The sequence below is a fragment of the Pogonomyrmex barbatus genome, unplaced genomic scaffold (genome assembly GCF_055798465.1).
Source record: "Pogonomyrmex barbatus isolate J1 unplaced genomic scaffold, ASM5579846v1 scaffold7, whole genome shotgun sequence".
In the NCBI taxonomy this organism is placed as follows: Eukaryota; Metazoa; Arthropoda; class Insecta; order Hymenoptera; family Formicidae; genus Pogonomyrmex; species Pogonomyrmex barbatus.
In genome coordinates, this window is record NW_028297171.1 from 3,192,129 (window position 1) to 3,209,439 (window position 17,311).

Below are 17,311 nucleotides of genomic sequence, written 5' to 3' on the forward strand. Positions count from 1 at the left end.
ATAATTAAATTGGATTAATTTCATTCGACTGTACAGTGATTCCAATGTGACTCCAATGAAGAAGGATGAGAATGATAACGTAATGTGCCATCATTTAAGCGCACATTTATGCGTAAAAGAGTGGGAGGTTTTCGGCGTTAGTATAAAGCTACGTTGGTACGATCGATCGGGTCGTAGTCGGTTCTGCAATTTGTTCCAGTGTCACTTTCCACAAGAAGTTCATCATGACATCTTCTTTGCGGAGAAAGAGGGTTTCCATAGTCTCCCTCTCAGAAAAGATGAGGGTCCCACCGAATAAACCGAAAGGTGATAATTATATAGCATAATCAAGTATATAGTATGACATAATCCTCTATGATTTTACAAATTTTACAAAAACATTTCGTAAATAAATAAAAAAAAAAACTTCAATTACCTAGAATTATTTTATGTATCTTAGATTGTTTTACGTGCGATAAAACATTGCTACTATTCAAATTATTAGTGAATCTGAATTCACTAATAAATTTGCAGTTAATGTTTTTCTAGTAAGTAACTTATTAGAAATTTTGTATTATTAAGTAATTGAAGAATTTGTAAATGATCCAATTTGTAAATGATCATAAAGAGATTTTGAATTATACTTTAGCAGTACAAATATATAAAATTATATTTTTTTTTTTTATTACTTTTAAATAGATTTTAATGGAAACTTATTTTGAGATATAATATATCCCAGAGATATAATATTAAAGTATATTTATAAGTATATTTATAAAATTAAAATACTAATTGTTTTTTTAATATTATGATTAAAAAAAGTTGATTCCAAATTACTTATAAAATTGCTTCATTAAAATTGTTAATTATTCCAATTGCTTAATTAAAATGTCATAAAATACGTAATATTTATATTTAATAATTTAAAATATTTTTACAAAATTTGATTGATCTCTTCAATCATAATTATTTAATATATATATATATATATATATATATATATATATATATATAAATATCTAAAAATTTTTAAAAATGTTCAGATAATATATAAATAATGATGTGTAAATAGGAAAATAATATGCAACTGTGTGAAAGAAATTTCTTCTCGTCAGTATTTGAACAGTATTTGAAGAGTATTTGAACAATATTTATATCAAGATATTATCTTTATAAATATGTTACAGACAATACTTTAGTATCTTTGTTTACACGTTTTTGATAACGATAAAGTTAGATATCACTGATCAAAGGAAAGAATCACTGATAAAAGGAAAGAAAAATCGATTATTATTCGATGGCTGAATTGAAGATTACAAGACCAAATTGATGGAATAATTATCATAAATTATATCAGAATGCGATACAAACCTTGAATTAACATTGGTACACGTGTTTTATCATGTTCATAAGTATATAAAGAAATATGAACATTTATTTTTATATATTTATTATTTGCTTCGTCACACAAAATTAGGAATATTTTATGTCGTATCAATGTTAACAATTTCTGTTACTCTTAATATTAAATGTTAATTAATTCAGTGCCTTCTTTTACAAAATTCGAACTTTACTTATAAATCAAATAATATAAACTTAATCAAAACTTATCAAAATAATCCTCACATTTTTTTATAACTTTTTTTAGTCTACTTTCGATCAAATGTTGAAATGCGAAAAAGAGCGATTTCAATGAATGAAATTCAGAAATGAATAAATTCAAAAACATTGAATTAGTTTATACCTAATAATAACGGACTTTTCATTGACATATTTCAGTAATCAATATGAATACATATTTCAACAATCAATATGAAATTATTACATAAATAAAAATCGATAAAAGAAGCTTAATATTTTTGTTTTCTTTTCTTAATTTGTCCGTTAGTCTTTCCTGATCCATATTTAACTCAAGACTGTTTGGGAGGAAAACACATTTTGCAAATAAAAACAGTTATTACGCAGCTATTATGTAACTATCAATCAGGAGCAATTCGCATTTCTGTACATTAATGCACATTCTTCGACCGGCTCGCTTCTTCGGAATAAAGGGAAAAAAAAATCAGGCAAGATTTTATCGATCGCGTTCGCATACCGGCGATTTCTCTGACGCAATGAGCAATTGTTGTTGGATCTCAAGTACAAATACCGAACGAGTGGTCTTACTGACGCAGCGCGGTTTTGATGACAATGACACAATTTGTATTCGATTCCGCGTTTATACGTGACGTCCATGTAAACTTGGTCGCGGGTATCGTAACGAGAATAAAGGACAAAATTTGCAACTAGAGATAAAAAAAATATGCCATTTTTAATATATATATAAAACTTAAAGCATTTGTTTTCTCCAATTAACGTCGAACACGAACAATATATGAGTTCCTCTTCTCACAATATTTATCGAGATGAATTAATTTTCTTCGTCATCCGATTGATGATTTATATTGAAGATTATCATTTTTTTTTTTTTTCGCAGCATGGTTCGGATGTAGGCACAGACAGGTGATACTCATGTGCCTGAGCTTCTTTTGCTGCTACGCCATCCGGGTGACGACGTCGGTGACTTTGGAGGCGATGACCAACGCGGCCAGTGCCAATCCCGATTTCGAAGTGCGTATCAATCAATAATACCGAGCCTTTTCCTTGATGAGAGCCAAAAGAGACGCGCACATCTTTCTTCTCTCCCAAAGGAATTCCGCTGGAGTATGCCGGTGAAGCAGTTGATTCTCAGCTCCTTCTTCTGGGGCTATACCTGCACGCAATTACCCGCCAGTATCATCGCCCAGCGCTGGACCGCCCAGGGATTACTTTCGATGACCCTGATCATCTCCGGATTGCTGACTCTCAGCATCCCCTTCGCCGCTCATTACGGCGGCTGGCAGACGATGATCGCCGCGAGGGTAGTATGTGGCCTCGCCCAGGGTGCTCTTCTACCATGTCTGCACACTCTGCTATCTAGATGGTCCGCGCCTGAAGAACGTGGTAGATTTTGTGAGTGTGCATGCCTTTAATTGAACGCGAAGCAAATTTCATTTTCACACTTTGAGTGTGTAAGTATTATGTTATATCATAAATGAGAGAAAAGAGATTTTTGTCATTTTGTCTAGTCAACGAATTGACAATACTTAAATAAGATAAAATAAAAATTATAATTAACTAATAACGTTAAATTAAAATTAAATAAAAATTAAATTAATTAAATAAAAATATAAAAATTATATGTCAAGTAAATAATTTGCATCCATGTACATTCTCAGAAGCTTAAATGCTAAAATTTTAAAGTCAGAGTTTTTATTATCTTGTTTATTTTCCTTTGTTTCAGTAAGAGATGTTGCAATTTTCAGTTTTTTATTTTTATTATAACTTCAGCTTCTGATTTACGTATTCTTTCTTTTAAATTCAGTTGACACTCAATTGACTGTGTATCAAACATATTCATTTTTGTTTGACATTCGATCAACAGAAGTGCAATTTAATTAGCTGGTATGTCAAGTTTGACATAGATAGAAAAAATTCTTATCGCAGCTTAAGCGATGTCGAATTGATTAAGCACGTCATGATTCTTATGCGGAAAGTTTTTTGCGATTAATCTCGCAAGAAGAAATTGTTATAATATTTTAATTATTCGTTTAATTATTACTCGGCTCTTCTTTAATCTTTCTTCAAGAATCTTTAAAATGTTTTATCTTTCATATTGTCTCGCAAGTTTAATTATAATAAATATAATTAAGATTTATCAAAGGACAATAATTAAGATTTATCTAAAGAACAATAGCTTTCCGATAATTGATCTAATAATATTAGATTAGAATTTTAAAATGAAGAAGGATCGTGATTAATGTATTTCATATGTATTTCTCTAGCAACATTTGTTTATTCCGGCGGTTGGATCGGCAACGTAGTATGCTTGCTGAGTACCGGTTTTCTTGCGGCATCATCCATCGGTTGGCCTAGTTGCTTTTATATTTGGGGAGGTCTTGGTGTCCTTTGCGGCATTTGTTTCTTCCTGTTCGGAAAAGAATCACCCTCCGAACACCCCAGCATACCTTTCGACGAAAAGGAATATCTCGAAATTAGTTTGGGGGTAACTGAAGTCAATGAGGTAATGCAATTTATCAACTTAAAAAATGAAAAAAAAAAAAATTAAATTCTTCGCGCCGAATGTAAAAATAAAAATCAAACATTTTGCTATTATTAATTTAAAATAATCGATTATATATCGATTATCGGTTTATTAAAAGGAAAATATTTAATATAGTAGTAAAATTCATACAGAATTAAAAAAATAAAAAATTTTAGATTTAGAATAAGCTCTCGCTTCAGATTTTAGTTGCAAGGTTTTGAAAATGATGATTTAACAAAGATGATGATTTAACAATCAAGAATTTGAAAATGAAGTGCAATTTTGAAAATGAAACCTTTGTATTTTTTTCATATGTTATTCTTATTTCACTTTCAGAAACCTTCTACTCCATGGAAATCCATACTGAGCAGCTTGCCGGTCTGGGTTTTATTATTGGTTCAATGCGCGCAAGCTTGGGGATTCTGGATGTTGCTGACGGAAATTCCATCCTATATGACTTCGATCATGCGTTTCGATATCAAGAAGGTAAGTCTCTTATCTCGTAAATAATTTTAGATAATATTTAATATTAGCCTTTATCTTTGTATCGTGTTACGCTTTCATAACATTTTAAAAACCTTGGAATTAACCGAATCGCATCACATATTACGACTTTGAAAATTATACACGCCGTGTTTGGAATATTAATCAATTTTCTGATGCGTATGAAAAGATCACTATGAAAGACTGATTAATATGCCATGAAACTCGAATCAAACGTTCGATTAGTGAATCATGGATATCGTTGACATTAGACTACTTCAATGTCATATTGTCAATGACATCAATGAATTAATCAATAATAATTACGATTTCAATAAAAAAAATTGATGAAATATCAAAGTTGAAACATTTCTTGTAATGTAGATTATTTCCCACGTATGATAGGTTTTCGATAAATCTTTTTAAATATAAACTTAATGTAGTATTTATAATATTAAAAAATGATCAATTGATATTGATCTCTTATATTTATATGAACGATTGAATATTAAAATTCAAATAAAACTTTAGAATCAAATTTAATTTAACTAAATTAATACTAATTAAAAAGTATAAATAATTAATCAATCAGTTTAAACGAAAAACATTTTATATCATTTCATTAAATTTCTATTTAAGCAACGTCAATTAATATTATGCATTCTTGTCAATTGCAGAATGGTTTGATGACCGCGTTGCCCTATTTGACGGCATGGATCGTCGGCTTTCCAGTCAGTCACATATCCGATCTGTGCATCAGGAGGAACATCGTGACAACAGAAACGTCTCGAAAGGTCTGTAATACAATTGGCCATTGGATCCCGGCGATCGCGCTGATCGGGCTGGGTTACGTGAGACAGGACCAGCCAGAACTAGCTGTGGGCATTCTCATCATCGCTGTGTCCAGCAACATTGCCGCTTATTGCGGTCACAACGTCAATCACATGGACCTTAGCCCGAATTTTGCCGGCCAACTCATGGGATTTACAAATACCATCGCATCTGCCTGTGCCATCCTTGCGCCACTGATCGCCGGGGTGATCATCACGGATTCGGTTCGTGATATTTAAATATTTCATATTTGTATTCTTATTTCCTGTAAGATAATCGTTTGCATTATTTGTTGCAATAACTCTAATTATTTAATCGTTTCTTTCTTCTGTTTAGACCAATATATTACACTGGCGAAGAGTGTTCTTCCTGTCGGCCGGAATATACACAGTGGGCAATCTAATTTTCATCCTGTTTGGCACTAGCCAGGTACAAAAATGGAATGACCAAATTAAAAGCAGAAAAAATAGCATCGTGCGAAAAATATCGATGGCACCGGTAAAAGTCGCGACGATACAGGAACAGAAGGAAGTTGAAAGGATTCCATGACAATCAAAATAGAGAAACATTAGATTATGTAATTCTTTTCTTTTTTTATATTTTATTTTTCAAATTGTGTTCATTGTGTGAATGTGTGACTTGTGTGATAACTTTTGAATGATTTAGAATATCAATATCATCTCAAAGATATGTATAAAATATTAAAGTGTTTTGACTAGAAGCTGCATGTAAATATCGCTTGTATATAAAATTTAGGCTGAATATATAGGATATGCTAGAACAATTTTTTTTATCTTCAGAAATGTAAAAATGGACAAATTAATCCCATTCTGTAATTAATTTTAAATGTTCTTATATCGTCCTATAATCAATATCAAATAAACTTTGCGATTATAAAAATGTCATGTCTCTTCTCGACTTTTTTGACGACTTAAAATTTGGTTTAATTTAAATAAATATCTCAAAAATGTACAAGACTGGTATCTCCTTAAATTCTTATATCAGAACAATTGATATATAAAAATGTAACCTAAAACATTCATTGATAAAAGATTGTTAATAGTATAAAACTATCTATATATTTAAATCTTAGCTAGTTCAGTCTTCTTTTGGATGACTTTGGTCCAACACATTGGTCCGAATAGCAAGTCCGATAAATACTGCACCAATAACAGTTGTCAGTAGAGTAGCACAAGTGACAAAGAGTGAAAGAGATGAATCTCCAACTGGTATTGGCCATACATAGTTGCGATTGTTCAACATGTAATATGGAATTTCGCGCCACTTGGCCACTAGACCGACACATGGTTCACATAAATCTATCTTGGATACTCTGTAATCCTTGATTCTCTCTCGGCATCCTAATAGCAGCTTGATCTCAGGTAAGGTTACATTGATGTAACCACCAGTCTTATGTGCATATCGATAACGTTGGTGAATAGGAATTGCTAAACTGGATGATGACGAATGTATGGATGCACAAATTGTCACATTCTGTTGACCAGCTTTTTCCGCAAACAACTCCACATCGGTTTCACCAACAGAGCATATTGTACTCTATAATAATAATTATTATTATAAGCCTGATAAATAGTACAATATATTTTGTCTTTATAAAATATAAACTAACAAAAATAATGTTTTTACTGATTATATAATGCGATCATTTCAAATGTATGCAATATATAAGATAAAAAAATTCATAAGACCCAAAATTGACTTATTTTAAGACTTATTTTACATTTTAATTCAATAATTAAGATATATACCATTCCACGTCTTCTCAATTCTGCTATTTCATCCGTATTGACGTACAACGCCGACGGTAATTCCATATAAATGGCAGCTTGACAGCCATCATACGTAAAGTTCTTGAAGTGCACACGATAAATCAATGTCCTACAGAAGAAAGAGAAATGTCAAAAACTGCATGTGGATTATTCATTGTTTACATACAACAATCTATAGTTTCTAACCTATGAAATCCATTTCCTTCCACGTCAAGATCAATCTCGGCCTCGATTCTCGCGTAAATTCGTACAATTTGTGTGCACAGGAGTAACGCAACAACAATTCGCGAAAAATTAATTTCGCTGATAAATACTGTCATTTTTGTAATTCCTAAATTCTCGCTAAACGCATATCCTCGATGTCAACGTATTCATGCGAGATTTACCGGCCGCTATTGGCTATATTCCAATATAAAGATACAATTTCATAGAACAAACGTAACCAGTTTTTACCCCCTCTTCATAGATTTTCGAACAGCTAGAGATCAAAGACACCAATAAAGTATCATTCAAGACATTCAGTATCATCAAAGACCGATAATCTTACGAGAATTGCGTGATTACGCATAATTGTTCAAATTTTAAACAATTAGTCCATGATGTTATTGTTATATATTAATTTATTAGTCTATTATTCTAATATTTTATATATATAAACAATTCACTTTAATTTTATTTAAAGCTGCATTTTTATATTTGCTTGATTAACAACAAAGATAAAAGAAAAAATTTTAATTTTGCAATATATGATAGTATAACAGTACAAGTATACATACTTATTTATGAAGCATTTGTATCATAAATAAATGATCATAAATTTATATCAATAGTTGATAACGTCGATACTCTTCAATTATCTCAGAGTATGCTTCTTTGATAACAGTCGTTTCTGTTTTTATACTGGGCTGCATTAAAATTTTCTGTTTTCTTCTGAATCCTTTTTTATCGATAAAAATATCTCTAAAAGTGGCTTATAAATCTTCTGATTGGCTGTGTCATCATCTTTAGAGGCATCTTTATCAATTAAAAGAAGATTTCAGAATATGGGTCTTTGTCTCGCTTTCGTCAAACTACAAATATATATACATTTACATTTTAAATGTAACAAGTGTACACTAGCAGTTCAGCTACAAACAACAAGTCAGTGGTCATGAAAATTTGTTCAGAATGGATTTTTAATCTCGTCTGGTAGCCGTGTTATCCGTCGAAAGTACTCGTAGATATGACTACATAGTTCAATGTGCACATTTTGTGCACGTAGAGGCGTTAGTGGACAAGTTCTAGCTAAAATGCGGGCACGACCGCTCTCAGGCCTCTCTCCGCTTATATCAATTTGGATTTACGTGCGTAATTAATTTTCACCCGGCGATATCACGGCGAAGTGGTTCGATACTGATCAGCGACGTTGTCGCTCGCTGGGAGAATTTCCTTGCGATGTTCCGCTCGCGGACGTGCCGGCTGTCATTGCGCGTTTTCGCTTACGTCGTTGCTACCGTGTCGGTGTTGACAGTAATCGCGCATGCGCAGCGCGAAAGCCATCAGCCAGTTACGAGCGAGCCGCAAAAGAGCGGCGAATCCAAATCAAAACTCGATGAGGAGCTGTGTACGTGTCCCTCGAATTTAATTCTTCACTCCTTCGCGTCCAACTAGCTCTGTCTACTTAGTCATATTTTTTTACAAACTCGCTTCTCATTTGTTTCTTTCGAAGAAACGGAGCTGTGGAGGCTTGTTTCAATCTTGAAAGTGCGAAATAAAACATAGCTGAAGACGGAGCTATCGGATGCGCTTTTGCCACGCTACTTCATTTATTTGAATAAAAAAATGCCTTTTTTAACTTTGCATGTTTCTCGGTCTTTTCTTGCGACAGTCAAGAGATTATTCGCTCAACGACGGAAGGATCACATAGAAGCTGTGCAGACTCTTCTCAAGATGGATAGTTACGAGCGTCTATACAAAATGATTGCGGTGCTGGCTGAAAAAGTAGTGGAAGTTATTGAATCAAGCAAGAATATCATTGAAAAGGCTGGGTTTTTACCGTATAATAGTTCTTTTCCGGAAGATTCCAACGTCAAGGATGGTATGATTTTATCTAAATAAAATTTGTTGGGAATAGATTTTTATTGAGTGTCTATATAGATTTTGTCAATAAAATATAACAAAATAGAAATATAATAAAATCTATCAATAGAATATGGTGATAGATTTACTGCAGAAAAAAATATGCCATCTTATAATATTTTAATAGTAAATTTCATTTAAATGAACTAGAGTTTGCTTAGTTTTTGTTGACTGAATCTGAATCTGCTGGTAAACTAGCATATTGCTTGTATCTCATTGCTGAGATAATTATTTACGTGTAGATATCTGAAATTATTTAGAATTATACCGTTAATTACAAGTTAATAGTAATTTTATGAGAAATAAATCATCCTTCTAAATTTCTTTTTTTTTTTACTTATTGTATTTGTTGCAGCATTGTCTAGCATCCTGGAGAATACCGCGCTTTTCGGAGACATAATCCTGCATCTGCCAGATATCACTCACAGAATATTGAAGACGCAACAGGGTTGGAACTCGACGATACATTGGTCCCTGAATTTCGCCAATCAGACGCGGCACTTGCTGAACAAATCGACCATCATGATGTTACATCTGGTCGAGCAGGAGTTGAATATTACGGAACGTGACCCGAGCTATTTTAATCCATATAGGAGCGCTGCCCATGCCGGCCGACACGAGGACATCGTGAAGAAGAAGAAGAAATCTGCGAGAAAAGAAAAACGCAAAAAGGGACCGCAGATCGCTAAAATCGAGTTGTGAGCCGTCTTAGCCGCCTGCGAGATTCCTCTGACCGGTTCCTAATCGCCTCATTAAGAAGCGGGCTCTCTATGGCTGCCGTTATAATCCTAGGAAAGATGGATATCATATCTCATTCTAAATACTAAAAGTTTGATCACAACGAGCTTCCAAACGGCTTAATTCGATTAGGATTAACTATATATTTGTCTATAATGTCTATATGATAGTATATAAAAATCTGATTACCAAGCGCTAATTAAGGATTATGTGCAATTTAGCGGGCACATTTATATTTAGTAATATTGTTATACGGATATTGCCATATACATATCGAGAGATTCTATCAATCTCTTTCTAGTATTAAATAAAATATTCCATTATTTATATATATATATTTATATATATATATATATATATATATACTTATTTACTATATTATACTTATTATAATTGCGTTTTTAGCTTGAGTGAAGATGACTGTACATAAAAATCAAATATTCTCTGATAGTTCTCCAGTTTGAATATTATATATCGTTGGTAATAATTGTAGAATTCATTTGACTCTCGGCGACGAGAGACCGCCGCGGAGAGCAGCGCCGATCCGTCCCTGTTTAAAAGACGCTCGCGAAACGAGCGGAGAGGCCGACTCGAAGGCAACTTGGCCCCCGCGAACGAGCCGTGAATCTTACGCTGCGGCGCTGTGTCGTGTCTGATATGAGAGACAGCTTTTCTCGTCGGTTTATCCCGACGGTGGGCCGCCGCGCCGGTAGAAAGTGGTCAGCCAATGAGCTGAGAACGGTTCCTGAGCCGGCCAGTTCCCGTGAAGTGCCGCGCCGGCGGCGGCGACCGCGGTGTACCCTCGGCAGTGTCGCGACAGCGGATCAGCCCGGTGGATCGGTCGCTCGTCTCGGCTGATGATACGTCGCCGTGGTCGCGGTGATCGCACGAGCTGAACGCCGAGGCGCCGAGGTACGCGAACGGAATCTGGACCGAACACCCGGACAGAACACACCCCCCCCAGGCACGCGCGCGGAACGATGAGGCTCCAGGAAGCGGCGCTGCTCTGCGCCGTCTTGACCGTCGTCGCAGGTAGGCGCGCCCTCGCGTTATTTCCGCTACGTCGATCACCTTTCTCTCCATCAATGTTCCTGTTCCGAAAGATCAGAGTGCGTAGCGTGGGTGGATCGGAAAATAGGAGAAATGGTTTAAAATTCTCATCGGATTATGCGACATTTTTCCTTGCGGAATTTCCTCTCCATTCCTCGTAAATAAAAACTACGATGGAAACGTAGAGTTTCCCCGAGAGTTGCGAAATTGAATTTCGAGATTGAATTTTTATCGAGTTCCTAATCACCGTGTTCCTTTTGCCATTCACCTGCTGTGCCTCGATGTGTCATGTACTTTGATTTTTGTTGATTATTGCGGTAGATAATAATCGTTTTTCCAAAAGATTACGACATTCAAAGTTGAATTCTTCTAATGTCGAATTCCTAAAGCATGTATAGACTTGAGTCTGGTTTCTACTATCTTACTGTTCTTCGCAGATATATCTATAGACCAGTTCTAGCAGGTCGTCATTGACTTTAATTTTGTCTTTTTTTTCCTCTGGGCCGACGATATCCTTCTCCTACGGAGTTCCTTTTCTTGATTTTCTCTTTGTGCTCCTCTTCGTGGCCGATATTTTTATCGATGGCGTTACATGCGAGCGAGGAATGTATGTAATTGTATAAACGATCCAATAAATAGTTACATATTAAGTATAGCCCATTTCTTCCATATTCTATATTTATATGTATTTTATCACAGAAATAAATTTGCTGAACGATTCTCTGATTGAATAATAATGAGGCATGATTTGCCGTTTGATTACTAATCGATTCGTAAATCATTTGCGACACATAAATCCCTTAATCTATAAAAATCCTTCATGAGCCTAGCGAGAAAGAAATGTTTCCGAATCAGTATTGCGGTAAAGCGAAAATACAGAAATCCGAGGGAGCGGGAGACGGCAGTGACGCGCCGACAAATTCGGTACGTCGGCGGGTTTCACCCGCGTTTACATAAGATTTGTTTCACGCGCATATGGTGTACCTGCGTGTAAGCGAGAGCGCACACACGTGCGGTCGCACGTGTGCGTGCATCCAGACGGTAGAAGGAAATGTTGCACCTGAGAGAACGAGGGAACACGCCGTATACGAGCGCAACGTCATTGCCAACGTGCGCTGGTGTATACCTTCACTTTCCACTTCACTTTACCGCTAAACGGATCTCTTTGACATCCGCGCGAATGCGAGCACCTCTCTCGACGAGTTACGAGCCGCAGCGTGTCCCATCCTCGCTCGTCTCGCGACCTATTCCGCCTGAAAGAGAAGAAGTAGAGATATTAGTCGAATTGAAGAAAGGCTCGCTCGCGAGCCTTGCGTCTCATCCTTCGAGAGGCAGATTGAACGGTAGAGAAAGGAATTTCAAAAGTTCATCTCGAACTACGCAGATTAGAAATTTGTAGTGTAGTGGTAGAACGAAATCCTGTTTCCTCCAAGTCACCTCTTTAGAATGCAGGCGTCCGTCACTGTATCAGGAAGCCCAGCGAAAGTGAGGTCGCCGAATCCCGCGACATTGCCGGGCTTTAATCGGCCAGCGATTGAATTGCACGTATCAGATGTTTTCACATCTGTAATTTCCGACTGATCTGTATATGCCGAGGAAACATTATATATTACCACATCCGCGGTTTACTTTGCGGACACACATAATTATCTTGCCTCATCGTTTAATTAAAACGAAGCCGTCGATTGGATCACACACGTGGCTGTTGAGAAACACGATCTCTCCACGAGATAATCGCAGAGAAGACCCAAGATCCTGAAAATATACGCCTGCGGCGTGATCTAATTTTGATTTAATTACAACATGAGCGAGAGAGGCGCGAAGTAAAAATGCGCGAACGCGATTGTAAGGTCACCGGGAGGATCGTCTTCGCAGGCGCTACTTTCTCTCGCGAACGCGATGCACACCATTTTTTTAATACGATCCACGGATCTCCACGTCGATCGTGCAATTTCTCTCATTATACTCGCTTTGTACGTGCCGCTCCTGTCCTCGGCGCGGACATTTATTAGCCCGAATTTCAATGTTAAGTTCACCAAGTGAACTTAAGCCAGCTTAACTGTATATTGCTAAGAGAAATGCGATGCGAGATATTTAAAGCAGCAAAACCTTGACTGCATTAGAGCTTCATTATGCAGACAATGTTAACTCAAGCGTATCCCGTTTATCGTCGCGAATGCGTGTTACGGTAGTTTCGCGAAAACTTGTGCAATTCTTGCGCATGCAGTCGCAGTGGCGCGTCTGGAATATAATCGGAGAACTCTTCCGGCACATGAAAATTCTTCACGCGTTCCGTATTCCGTAAATCGATGCATCCACGCTCGACTGAGCAGCTAAATAACGGTGCATCGCGGCGTGGGACCGACGATGTAACGAGAGTTTAAAAGTTTCTTACATCCACTCGGGGGGAATCCGGAGTTAACGTACCGAAGCTATTATTATTAACACCCTGGCCATTTTACGCGTGTCACTGGCGGATTTAACATTCTACGACTATGGCTTTAATGCCCCGCGGAGATTTCTATCTGACGCAGTTTTTAAATTTCCGGCTTAAAAACGTGCAGAACGGATCTTAAAGTATGCTAATGCCTGGAAATTCGTTGTAGTACATGCTAATGCGATTCCGCCTCGTTCTTTTTAAACGCTTTTAACGCATTTACGTTTCACCGAAAGGAGCATAAACACACGTTCGTGCGCACTCACGTGTCCAAACATATTGGAATGCCCACAATCGCGTTTCTCACTTTCTCAAGCTTCTCTTCTGGAATTTCTCCCGCCCATATTTTCTACACGCGTCCAAGACGCCTTCTGTGCGAAGTATCATCCTCGTCCTTGTCCTGCTGTTGTAACACAACAACGAATATTAGATCAGGGAATCGGCATAATTTTTCATCGAAGGACGTTCTGTTCTTAAGGTATTTTGCGTCGCACAGAAAATCAACTTTTGCTACATGACATTACCAGTTCGTCCATTCATTAAAGTCACCGCTTTGTCGTTGTCGGGCGTAATCATGCCGCTCGGTGCGTAACAACGCTTGACAGAAAGAACGCGGTAAAAGTGGAACGCATGGCACTTGATAGCCGACAGCTAGTCGGCCTCATTCGGAATACAAGAGCGTAAATACACTCGGGCGTAAACGTGTTTCGAGTAAGCGATTCCCAACCTTGACATTTTCCTGGTTTAGCGGCTTTCGAGCATTCAATCATCTGAATCACGATCTCTTCCTAAAAAAAAAAAAAAAGAAAGAAAGAAATATGGACTTTGTAATCAAAAGAAATAGAATGGTAAAGCAATTATCTTCGCAGATGAGCGATAAAGACGAAAAAAAAATATTTGAATTCCCATACAGGATTACATAGTTACGAAACGCTTCGTTACTTTCACGAGAGAATGGAAAAAAGAGAAAAAGAAATCCTTTCCCATATATTTATATACGTGCGAAGCGTATTCGTACGTATTTATTTATTGCGTATTCAATCAGAAAATCATTACCTCCTGTATCATATTTTTTCTTTATCTTCTTAGTACATTGTCAAAAGAACAAAAAGGATGAGGACAAGAAAGACGAGGAGTTCAGGTGTCCGGAAGGCCAGGGTAACGGTAATTTCGCCGATCCGGCAACCTGCAGGAGGTTTTATCAGGTAATTACGTTTCACACATTGCTTCGATTACTTTTATTATCAATCAACTTAATCATTTACCTCTGCTACGATCGTTCGCTATTATATAGTCATATTTTTTTATTTTTGTTTTCCGAAAGTGCGTCGATGGATATCCCTACTTGAACCGATGTCCGTCGGGCTTGCATTTCGATGACATCAGCAAATTCTGTACTTTCAAAAACGAGGCGCGATGTGGACCTATCGAAGCTAGTAAGCACGTACTTTTATGTTATGTAGATTTTATGAAACGAATGAAATAAGATCCAAAGAAGAAATCTGCAAAGACTTTCAAAAAAACAATTTGTACAACAATTTAGTTTATTACTTTTAAGTCCGTCGCTTCTAATTTTCGTTTATTCGCCAAAGCATATAATTTTTAATAAGATTTGTAGATACATAGATTTTGGAGTTGTCTTTTAATTTCCAGCACCGGCGCCTATTACCGAACCGCCGACAGATTTGGCCGAGCGATGCGACACGGCAAACTGTCAGCTTCCGTACTGCTTTTGTTCCAGAGACGGCACGATCATTCCTGGCGGTCTTCATCCAGAAGAGGTAAAAACGATTATCTGCCTGGATTAACGATTAATCCTAACGATGATTTATCGATTTATTCAAACATAGATATAACATAGATATGAATGATTTCAGACGCCGCAAATGATAATAATGACGTTCGATGGCGCAATCAATCACAATAATTTCGATCACTATCAAAAGATATTCACCCAAGATCGACTTAATCCCAACAATTGTCCATTAAGAGGCACATTCTTCATCTCTCACGAATACTGCAACTACAATATGGTCCAGAGTTTGGCGCATGACGGTCATGAGATTGCGACCGAGACGATTTCGTAAGTAGCGTGAATATTCGAAATGCGTATCATTTTGTTAATGAGATAAATATTTCCAGACTCCAAAAAGGCCTGGAGGATAAAGGTTACGAGGAGTGGGTTGGCGAGATGATTGGAATGCGTGAAATATTGAAGCACTTTAGCAATATTTCGACTGGCGAAGTGGTTGGTATGCGAGCGCCTTATTTAAAACCTGGCCGCAACACTCAGTACAAAGTACTTGAGGACTTTGGATATATATACGATAGCAGTATAGGAATCTCGCCGTTGAAGGTGCCGATCTGGCCGTACACTCTTGATTACAAGATCCCACACGAATGTAAAGCGGGCACCTGTCCCACCAAATCATTCCAAGGTAACAGAATTCCAAAGTGACAAAGATTTAGCTTCGTCTGTTTAACATAAAACATAAATACAAAAGTATTAGAAAGAAATTGTGTCGCCAATGGTTCAATAAATGTACTTGATACGGCACTTTTTAAAGAAATATTGTGTATTAGGCATTTGGGAGCTGCCTCTGAATGCGCATTATGTGGAAAGTTATGAAGGTGGACATTGTCCTTACTTGGATCAATGCGTTCTTCACAATCATGACCCCGAGGAAGTGTTCGAGTGGTTGCAAGAGGACTTTAACAGATATTATGAACAAAATCGAGCGCCTTACATGATGCCTTTCCATACCAATTGGTTCCAAATCAAGGAATTGGAACGCGGTCTGTCGAAATTTCTCGATTGGGTGGTAACACTGTGAGTAAAAACATATGAAACACACACATAAACTCGATAATATAACATACACACAAAGTCTCAATATTTTAAAATAAACATTGGATTTTTACAGACCTGATGTTTACTTTGTAACCGCCACACAAGCGTTAACATGGATGACTGATCCGAAACCGATTAAAGCTCTGCACAACTTCGAAGGATGGTCATGTAAGAAGAAAGAGAACCTGCCAGGACCGCCATGCAACAATCCGCACAAATGCGCTTTAGATTTCAAACCTCCCGAAGCAAATTTCACAACAACTAGGTAGATATCTATTTAACTGTTAACTATTAACGCATTATAGAAGTATTAAAATTATTCATAGAAAATATATATTTAAATATATATATTTAAATATATTTAATATATTTAAATTATAATTATTGTTTATAGGTACATGGAAACGTGTAGAGAGTGTCCAAATAAATATCCCTGGTTAGGAGATTCGAAAGGTACAGGGTTATACAACGATAATTACAATCCTGAAAAGAAATAGAAATGTCATTACAGTGAGTTAGATTTAATTTTAGTGCAAACGGTTTGCGCGCGCGGGTTTCGTTATTATCGAAATGTGTGTTGCGTGTAAGCGATATAAATCCATTATCGGTCACACGCGTCAAGCATTAATTAATCTAATATCGAAATCTCATAAGATTTTAATTTGTATTTCGAATGTACGAGTCAGTATGAGTAAACTTATACTTCTATCTCTGTATAGAACATATACTTGATTACATTCGTATCTATTATGTTAAGTGTGTGTACTGCTCAATCCGAAAGAGAAAATAAAATATTTTGATGCTACATAAAATCTTAAAAATCTGTCTTTTATTTCTAGCGAAAAAAGTAGTAGTTTGAAATAATTACTCTTATACACAACATTCCCATATTTCTTACTTTATAAAAATGG

The 17,311-nt window shown here is 36.3% G+C and overlaps 4 protein-coding genes and 1 long non-coding RNA gene across 6 annotated transcripts; 3 read left to right on the forward strand and 2 right to left on the reverse strand.

The window, feature by feature from the left end:
• Positions 1–89: 89 nt before the first annotated feature.
• On the forward strand, positions 90–7,131 carry LOC105433120 (putative inorganic phosphate cotransporter). The gene is made up of 7 exons (XM_011648254.3): positions 90–306; positions 2,456–2,589; positions 2,670–2,970; positions 3,843–4,081; positions 4,439–4,588; positions 5,263–5,640; positions 5,753–7,131. The coding sequence occupies exons 1-7, from the start codon at positions 225–227 to the stop codon at positions 5,963–5,965; spliced, it is 1,497 nt and encodes a 498-aa protein (XP_011646556.2). The 5' UTR covers positions 90–224; the 3' UTR covers positions 5,966–7,131.
• Positions 5,998–8,130, reverse strand: LOC105433119 (GPI alpha-1,4-mannosyltransferase I, stabilizing subunit). 2 transcript variants are annotated; one of them, XM_011648253.3, is made up of 4 exons: positions 7,983–8,130; positions 7,393–7,684; positions 7,186–7,315; positions 5,998–6,973 (listed from the first exon to the last, which is right to left on the reverse strand). In XM_011648253.3, the coding sequence occupies exons 2-4, from the start codon at positions 7,524–7,526 to the stop codon at positions 6,515–6,517; spliced, it is 723 nt and encodes a 240-aa protein (XP_011646555.2). In that variant the 5' UTR covers positions 7,527–7,684; positions 7,983–8,130; the 3' UTR covers positions 5,998–6,514. The 2 variants fall into 2 exon arrangements, with proteins under 2 accessions (XP_011646555.2, XP_088939447.1); XM_089083321.1 differs by having other exon boundaries at positions 7,393–8,122.
• A 336-nt stretch (positions 8,131–8,466) lies between these two features.
• LOC105433121 (coiled-coil domain-containing protein 134) lies at positions 8,467–11,830 on the forward strand. The gene is made up of 3 exons (XM_011648256.3): positions 8,467–8,809; positions 9,074–9,283; positions 9,680–11,830. The coding sequence occupies exons 1-3, from the start codon at positions 8,641–8,643 to the stop codon at positions 10,024–10,026; spliced, it is 726 nt and encodes a 241-aa protein (XP_011646558.2). The 5' UTR covers positions 8,467–8,640; the 3' UTR covers positions 10,027–11,830.
• On the reverse strand, positions 9,306–9,801 carry LOC148934920 (uncharacterized). The gene is made up of 2 exons (XR_016140911.1): positions 9,662–9,801; positions 9,306–9,570 (listed from the first exon to the last, which is right to left on the reverse strand). It is a non-coding gene; the product is annotated as an uncharacterized LOC148934920 (long non-coding RNA).
• Positions 10,960–17,221, forward strand: Cda4 (chitin deacetylase Cda4). Its single transcript, XM_011648257.3, has 9 exons — positions 10,960–11,094; positions 14,639–14,754; positions 14,874–14,985; positions 15,203–15,330; positions 15,427–15,632; positions 15,692–15,987; positions 16,133–16,379; positions 16,474–16,665; positions 16,795–17,221. The coding sequence occupies exons 1-9, from the start codon at positions 11,043–11,045 to the stop codon at positions 16,895–16,897; spliced, it is 1,452 nt and encodes a 483-aa protein (XP_011646559.1). The 5' UTR covers positions 10,960–11,042; the 3' UTR covers positions 16,898–17,221.
• The last annotated feature ends 90 nt before the right edge of the window (positions 17,222–17,311 follow it).

What these genes read in the sequence shown, in the direction of transcription:
- Cda4 (XM_011648257.3), top strand. Translation starts at nt 11,043, where the DNA reads ATGAGGCTCCAGGAAGCGGCGCTGCTCTGCGCCGTCTTGACCGTCGTC. An exon ending in TCCCACCAAATCATTCCAAG is followed by an intron (nt 15,988 to 16,132) that starts GTAACAGAATTC and finishes ATTGTGTATTAG; the next exon opens with GCATTTGGGAGCTGCCTCTG. An exon ending in CTCGATTGGGTGGTAACACT is followed by an intron (nt 16,380 to 16,473) that starts GTGAGTAAAAAC and finishes GGATTTTTACAG; the next exon opens with ACCTGATGTTTACTTTGTAA.
- LOC105433121 (XM_011648256.3), top strand. Translation starts at nt 8,641, where the DNA reads ATGTTCCGCTCGCGGACGTGCCGGCTGTCATTGCGCGTTTTCGCTTAC. An exon ending in AAAACTCGATGAGGAGCTGT is followed by an intron (nt 8,810 to 9,073) that starts GTACGTGTCCCT and finishes TTCTTGCGACAG; the next exon opens with TCAAGAGATTATTCGCTCAA. An exon ending in AGATTCCAACGTCAAGGATG is followed by an intron (nt 9,284 to 9,679) that starts GTATGATTTTAT and finishes TATTTGTTGCAG; the next exon opens with CATTGTCTAGCATCCTGGAG.
- LOC105433119 (XM_011648253.3), bottom strand. Translation starts at nt 7,526, where the DNA reads ATGACAGTATTTATCAGCGAAATTAATTTTTCGCGAATTGTTGTTGCG. An exon ending in GAAGGAAATGGATTTCATAG is followed by an intron (nt 7,316 to 7,392) that starts GTTAGAAACTAT and finishes TTTCTTCTGTAG; the next exon opens with GACATTGATTTATCGTGTGC. An exon ending in AATTGAGAAGACGTGGAATG is followed by an intron (nt 6,974 to 7,185) that starts GTATATATCTTA and finishes TTATTATTATAG; the next exon opens with AGTACAATATGCTCTGTTGG.
- LOC105433120 (XM_011648254.3), top strand. Translation starts at nt 225, where the DNA reads ATGACATCTTCTTTGCGGAGAAAGAGGGTTTCCATAGTCTCCCTCTCA. An exon ending in GTGCCAATCCCGATTTCGAA is followed by an intron (nt 2,590 to 2,669) that starts GTGCGTATCAAT and finishes TCTCTCCCAAAG; the next exon opens with GAATTCCGCTGGAGTATGCC. An exon ending in GGGTGATCATCACGGATTCG is followed by an intron (nt 5,641 to 5,752) that starts GTTCGTGATATT and finishes TCTTCTGTTTAG; the next exon opens with ACCAATATATTACACTGGCG.